This window comes from Hippoglossus stenolepis, chromosome 12, assembly GCF_022539355.2.
Source record: "Hippoglossus stenolepis isolate QCI-W04-F060 chromosome 12, HSTE1.2, whole genome shotgun sequence".
Taxonomy (NCBI): Eukaryota; Metazoa; Chordata; class Actinopteri; order Pleuronectiformes; family Pleuronectidae; genus Hippoglossus; species Hippoglossus stenolepis.
The window spans coordinates 12760159-12767540 of NC_061494.1; the positions used below are offsets into that span (position 1 = coordinate 12760159).

The following is a 7382-nucleotide window of genomic DNA, read 5'->3' on the forward strand; positions in this document are numbered from 1 at the left end:
GCCAATGGGCTTCCCAGGGCGTGGTCAGCCTCAATCAGTTTATCACAATGCAGGATCCCGTTACTTCGCCGCTCACTTGACATTAAGATGATGCTGTCGTCGTCGTCGTCGTTGTTGTTCCCCGCGAGGAGCTAGCTGAGTTGTGTTCCCGCTTCAGTCTGCAGCTCAGAGGATTCCGCAGCAGGTCGTCGCCGCCGTCCGAACCATCACGATGCACCCGATGCCCGTGAGCCCCTTCAGCGATGCAGACGTGTTCGACTGCATCCAGAAGGGGGATGTCGATCAGTGCGTGCTCTTCGTTCAAAACGATCGATCCGTCCTCAGGCATAGAGGTAAAGCAGAATAAATCGGATTAGAAAGTCGCGTGTTCGTCTTGTGCATGCTGCTCTTGTATCTATGGCATATATGTGTGACACTGCAGGCCAGCACTTCCCCCCGTGCTGCTGTCAAAAAATGCATCGGCTGCAATTGTCAGTGGTATTTTGATTTTAAAACCAGTAAACCCCCTTTAAATGCAGTTCATTAAGAAAATAAACCCATAAAACCTATATCATATGTCTGTAATACTCATATGTGGAAACCTGCACAGTATAACTAATTAATTGTGCACATATTATAGCATTAGACTCAAGTGTGCGATTTCACATTATTTTATTTCAAAGGGAGCATTTCACCATGCTTCAGTGTCTCCTGATGTGATCTTGTCCGATAGCTAAGAGGAAACCTGACCCTGCGGCAGCTCCTCCGTGAGATGGTCACACAGATCTAGGAGGACAGATCCTGTGACAACAATCGCACAAATAAGTCCCACTGTTGCCAGAGCAGGGAACCCTAACCCCAACTCTAGAGGGTTTTAACCATCCACACGCAAACTCACTGTGCATCTGCGTCAAGCTGGTGTTGTTGGTCCCAGTGGCCGCAGATCAGCATCTCTGAACCTGACTGTGACGTGTATCCCGTTGATCTTTGTCCAGGCTGGGGTGGTTTCACCCCGCTCCACTACGCCGCCCTCCATGGTAACCGCATCCTGGTCGACCTGTTCCTCAGTAATGGAGCTGACCCCAACATGACATGTGATGCTGGACAGACAGCCTTTCATTTTGCCTGCAGGTAAGAAGTAGGCCTATTATGTTCCTGGATTCATGAGGTGATGATGTCGTTTTGATCTTTACTCGATCCGGTGTAGTAACAGCTTGTGCTTTTGACACTTATCAGGCAAGGGAACATCTTTATCATACACCAAATGATGCAGTATGGGGCTGATTTACGCCTCATAGATGTACAGGGAAAGACGTCCCTGCATCACGCAGTCACTGGGGGCAGCATGTGAGTCTTGAGGTGTTTTCTTGTCTTTGTGTGCACACACAGTCACACACATCCAAATATATTATGCACACTAACGGTTATCTCTCCCAGTATTTCAGTCCACTATTTGTGGGAGACGGGAATGTTTCGGTTCTCAGACACAGACATGTACCAGGTGACGCCCCTGCACCTGGCTGCATCCACAGGCAACACAGAGGTCGTCCGCTATTTGCTCAGAGACCAGGTATGATGTAGTCTTCACTCTCTAATGCACTCACACACTGTAGCTGACTAACAGTATAAGACAAGGGGTATTATGGTGCAGTTCTTGAGTTTGAATCAAATGAAAACATGCAACTACACTAGAGTTAATATGCATAATGTATATGACTTTTCTCTACTTGTACCTGCTTTTTTATTTGGTTCTTAGTGTTAAGTCTCTCCAATTGACCACTCATGTAACTGTGTACAGCCACTGTGAGCAAATACCATCTTACAACTTCTACATTACACTGAACACAAAATAGCTACAGTAAAAGCTGAAAAGTATAAACAACTGGCTGGTGGAAAAAAATACATAGTTATCAAGCAAAAGAGGCAGATTTTTTCTGACATTTGTAGCCTGAACCAGGACAGATGAAATTTGTTTTGAGTGATTGGTCTTCACTTCGATTAATAAAACAATTAACTTGATGAGACTCCATTGTACTTGAATATATAGGTTTGTTATGAAACAGATCTGTCAACAGAGAAGATTCTCGGTACAGCTAACATGCAAACATCAAAACCAAAAAGCTCAGAGTACCAAGGAGCATTTCAGTGATTTACCATATGAGAATGGAGCAGATAACAAGTCTGAGTTACTATAAGTCATGTTAAAGTTTCTCATTGTTCATAAACTTCTCGAGAGGGGAGCCTCTCTCCCAAGGCCAATCTTATCTGAGCACCAGGGACAGGATGGTAACTCCCGACACATAACGTATAACATGTTAAGCATAATATCCATCATACACAATGTTAAAAGATGTCTTTACTCTCAAATTCCCTAACGGGATTAAGTTAGTGGAGACTTTAGGGTTGAATGTACCAGAAACACTGTTTCTTTAGTATGTTGCTGTTACTTGTGTGTTGACTGTGTAAGAAACCGTTGTTTGCTTGCACTTTACCTTGGTAAGCAGAAGGGATATGAGGACTTTCTTTTTTATTTCATGTTTCTTTTGTTCTTCTTGCCCCCTAATTCTCAGTGTAGCCTAAAAGAAATGGAAATTGGTTTCAATGTCAGTGTGTAAAATTGGCTAAAAAAGCAGACGGATCCAAGTCAGTGGTCATTTTTGTGGTTTGTGTTACAGTTGAATTATATTTCATATCTTTCATATTGAAAACTTTTAAAATAATATCATTAGAGTGGGTCACAAAAACAGTTTAATCAAAATCAGATATCAACAGAAGCTGGTTTCTTCCATTTAATAAATGTAATTGGGGCTCCAAAGCTGCCTCGGAGATAATTATAGCTCCTGTTCTTGGAAATGGGACAAAGATCAGTTAAGGTGTTAAACCTTCTTTTAAAGCAGCACCTGGTGCAGATGTGACTGATCTTTCAGCAGTCATGCACTTCATCCCTGTGTTTTGTGTGCCAGAGATGTTCTGTGGATGCGGCTGACCAGCAGGGAGCGACAGCGCTTCACGTTGCAGCAGAGAGGGGTGGAGTGGAGGTGTGCTGGATGCTGCTGCAGAGAACAGGCTGCAGGATGCTCCATCTGAGGAACCATTGCGGCCTCACACCACTGGATCTGTGCAAACAGGGGAGAACGTTCAGGTGAATCTGCTCTTCGTAGAAATATCAGTTAAAAGAAACAACATTGACTCGCAGGCGCTGCATGTGACTGTAACACCCAGTACCTTGAAAATATACAGTATGTTTGCATTTCCAGATGGCCTGTTTCTCTAGGGATCCTGATGCTGATTAATACAAGGCTACACTGTTTCTTTTTCTCCAGACATCAGCAACTCACCAAACTACTGCGTCTGCACATGAATGAGCCAATACACCACAAGCCCAAAGAGTCTATTGGTAAATATTACTCCGTTGCAACAAAAACAAGGAGGAGGATGATAACAACAATGGAGATGATAACAGTGGTACTGACACATTAAAAGTGTGTGTGTGTATCTTGAGTTTACCTGCTGGTACATTTGTGTCATGTGTCTTTTCTCCACAGTTTTATATTACTGGACTCTGTTATTTCCATCTCTGAGTGGAGCTGCCATCCTGCTGATAGCAGCCATGTTGGGAGGCTATGGGGGTCTAATCTGCAGCTTGCTCTTCCCCTGGCTGGCCAGAAGCATCTTCACACAATTTCACCGCATGACCACTTACCAAAGGTTTGACAGACATTCTGAAATGGGTTATTACGACTAAATCAAAGTACTTTGGTGTTTGTGAGAACGCTTTGTTAAGATAACATCTCTCCTCATTCCAGGTTACCCAACCCGATCTACCTAGGAACCCTCCTCGCTGGCTTATTCCATACTCTGCTCTGCTTCTTTGGAAAAATAACGCCCAATATCCATTTTTACTATTATGCATACTTTTGTGTAATTCTACTTTTTTGTTGTGGTCTGCAGTGTAACTTAAGGATCTCAGTGTTGGTTGATATCTTGGTCAAGTCTCACATCCCAACACCATGTGTGTATATGTGTGCATATTCATACCCACCAAAAGATCTGATCCTTTGTATTTCGGACACTACACAAGCTTTTTTCTATTCAAAACAGGCCTGAGCTGTCCTATTTGCCATGTGCATCATAATCTATGATTTGTGTCTATAAAAATGACAAGGCTTCATCCTTAACATGTTGAATGTGTGTGGCCAAACAGTGCTCTGGTCCAGATGTCCATTATGCACTTTGCCCTGGTCCTCTGTTTATTCTGTAAGGTTCTGACCCAGGACCCTGGGACACTGGACAGGGCCGATGCAGACCCTCGGTTCTCCTGTATAGCTGACCTGGTGGAGAGCAACCAGAGCCCTCACATGTTCTGTCCATACTGTGAGGTAAGACACTCCAACTGGTCCAGAGAGCACTGATATTTTTGAAAACACCCATATCTAAATATGTATCTGATAATCTAGCCATCTTGTTATTTGTATATCTGTCGAGATCTAAAAATGATGTTGATGATGTTCTGGCCAACACACAATCTTACCCTTAATAAATGGCTTCTCAAATTTCAGATGTCAAAGTAGCTATGTAATGTATGTTACAAAAACAATGATCAAATATTTTTGGTGATGAAGACAAGTTCATTTACCTATAGTGAAATTAAAGGGCAGTGACCTGGAAAGAAGGAAAGGTGCGAAATGAAGCACAAAGCCCTAGTATGCTCTTGCTTTTAATGGTTTACACATATGTACATACGAGATACAAATTTATATGCACATACAAAAGGAAGAAATGGATGGAGAGCTGCAAAAAAAATCCTCAAAGGACCTTGATCAGGGCACTCTCCAATGGAACTCTGCTGGTTTAGATCATTAAAATATAAAACAAAACAAATCTACGCACTGGCAGATATACAGTATGCCAGTACAAAATACATGTAAATATGGAAAACATTGCAATGAGCAGAACAAACATTTAACTGCTCCATATTTAAAATATGATAATACTGATCCCCTGTAAATCAAACCAAACTGTAATTGAGATGTTTGACCGATTGGCGGTCTGAGTTTATGGTTTATAAATAGTTTCAAGAGGGGTAATCATGAAATTGGTGTTTATAGTATTATACAATTCACGAAATGGATCGACAGTAAAGTTAAAGATGCACATTTTCTAGCTAGAATAAATATTACATAAAATTGGATTTGTTTTAACAACTTTTGTTTCTGTCCATGTTTGTTTTCCTCGTAGCTGTTTCTGCCCGACCACACTAAACACTGCAAGCTGTGTGAGGTGTGCATCAAAGACTATGACCACCACTGCCTTTTCCTCAACCGGTGCATCGGCCAAGGCAACCACCGCCTCTTCCTCTTCTTCATCCTCTCTATGGTGATGGCCCACTTTTTCTTTGTTGCCTCGGCGACAAGTTACCTGTACGACAAGGTGCCCGCAGGCTTCCACGGTCTGTCGCTGTGGTTCACACTGTTAGGGGAGGAGTTCTGGGTGGTGGTCATGATAGTTATGAATTCCCTGACGCTTTTCTGGGAGGCGTGGCTGCTGACGGAGCAGTTCGATGCCATCGCCACGGGTACGACCACCTACTTTAGACAGTGCGAGAGCTCGGCTCGGCAGAGGTCACCCAGACAACGCTGGGTTATCGTGCTGTCGTTTCTGATTGAGGGTCGGAAGCGGGTGGGCAGTGGACAAATGAGAGAGGATAAAACTGCCATAGACATTTAAATCTGTGCTTTCGTCTCATCTGCAGCTTTTTCCTCATCCCTCACTAACAAATATACATTGTCAGGGTAGAGTCTTCGGTGTGCTCTCGACTTTGTGATAACATCAGTAACTCTCTAATGCCATATAACACGTTGTACTTGAATGTAAAATGTTGTCATATTGTTTTATTCTATTTTAAAATACCATATACCTGTATGTGATTAGAGTGGTTAGCAGGATAACTACCACTAATAGTTTTGTCAAATAGTTTTTAGGAACCTCACTGATTTGTTATTTATCTTGTTGCTTAGCGTTGTTCTGTGTGAAGTACTGGATATTTCCCAAAACTGTGTTTTAGCAGGAAACGCCTCTGATAACATGAATGATCACATTCACAACTGTGATTTTCTATTCCATGCCACTCATTTTTTAACAGTGTTGTTACTTTCAATAAGAAGTGTAAATAAAAACTGTGAAGCATAAGATGTACAACTTGACTGCCCACATACACTATCATTACTGACCCGACTCATTACAAATCTCGTTACTGCTCCCTTCATCTCTGTCAGGCTTTTTCTTTTGGATAGATACTTTAATTAAATTGCATTACATTTCATTTTATCCAAAGCGACCTACAATAAGTGCTTTCAACCATGAGGGTACAAACCCAGAACAACAAGAATCAAGTAATCACTGATAAGCCCCTACATTTATTTTAGACACTGTCTACAAGTTATTGTAGATATGTAAATATACTTGTAGATCAAAGTTTTCAATTACCTAAAACACATGAGTGAGGTCTGCGATCACCCGGTCATAATGTTTAACAGCAAGTGCACTGCGAGACTTTGTTCTTAGCATAATGTCATTGTACCTCGCTGACCTGCTCCCAGTCATTTGTACCATGACACTTCCTCTGCTCGCACTAATGGGACATGCTCTTTTCATGCCTTCAATTACACACACTCATTTCCTATGTGTCCCTCAGGACCATATTTCTAGATTATAGATGATGTCCCCCCCACACACACACACACACACACACACCCCAGAGGCTGGCGTGTCTGGACTGTGTGAGTGGGCTACGTCATGTGATATAATTTAGTGTCCACTGTACTGCGTGGTATGCATAAGGAGTGGTTGAGTTGAATGCATGTAAGCCTGTGAGTGCTTCCTCCACTGTAGCGCTCTGTTACCCGGATCAGTGTTCCTGTGTTTAACTGGAAGCCACTTGTCGATTTGCTTGATGTCATTTATCTGTGGTGACACAGCTTCATCTGGTTTGCAAGATGATACCTCAGTTGTTCCATGATGTCTTTTTATGCTATAGGAAAAATATGTGCAATCAAACAAAAATCACTGAAATCTGCCTTTTATTAGAATAAATATATATTCTCTTTTATCTCATTGGGCAGCTGCCGAGAAACATCTGAAAAGAGTTTTTCCAGATTCAAAGCTTGTGGCCTTCCCTCTCCATTTACACAGGCAAATCCCTCACAGCTCCAGCATTGCATTTTAGCAGAGAAAGTCTACAGAAATAAAATTTAAAAGAGAAACTCATAATGTTGTTTGAAATAGCATCAGCAGTTTTCACTTCTCCATGTTGGCAGTTCACTTCCTGTGCGACAGACTGACTGAATATTCAGATGAGGTGGACAGCAGGAGAGCATCGTGTACAGCTGTGTTTCATTTCTCTG

The 7382-nt window shown here is 42.2% G+C and overlaps 1 protein-coding gene across 1 annotated transcript; it reads left to right on the forward strand.

The window, feature by feature from the left end:
* Positions 1 to 14: 14 nt before the first annotated feature.
* si:ch211-223a10.1 (probable protein S-acyltransferase 23) lies at positions 15 to 6168 on the forward strand. The gene is made up of 10 exons (XM_035173575.2): positions 15 to 332; positions 975 to 1110; positions 1216 to 1326; positions 1417 to 1549; positions 2943 to 3121; positions 3303 to 3376; positions 3525 to 3687; positions 3786 to 3868; positions 4168 to 4358; positions 5218 to 6168. Exons 1-10 carry the CDS (start codon positions 212 to 214, stop codon positions 5704 to 5706), a joined length of 1680 nt encoding a protein of 559 aa, XP_035029466.1. The 5' UTR covers positions 15 to 211; the 3' UTR covers positions 5707 to 6168.
* Positions 6169 to 7382: the final 1214 nt, after the last annotated feature.

Bases quoted from the DNA above. Each gene is read 5' to 3' on its own strand.
- si:ch211-223a10.1 (XM_035173575.2), top strand. From the start codon at position 212: ATGCACCCGATGCCCGTGAGCCCCTTCAGCGATGCAGACGTGTTCGAC. The intron at 1,111-1,215 runs GTAAGAAGTAGG...GACACTTATCAG, and splicing joins GCCTTTCATTTTGCCTGCAG to GCAAGGGAACATCTTTATCA. The intron at 3,688-3,785 runs GTTTGACAGACA...TCCTCATTCCAG, and splicing joins CGCATGACCACTTACCAAAG to GTTACCCAACCCGATCTACC.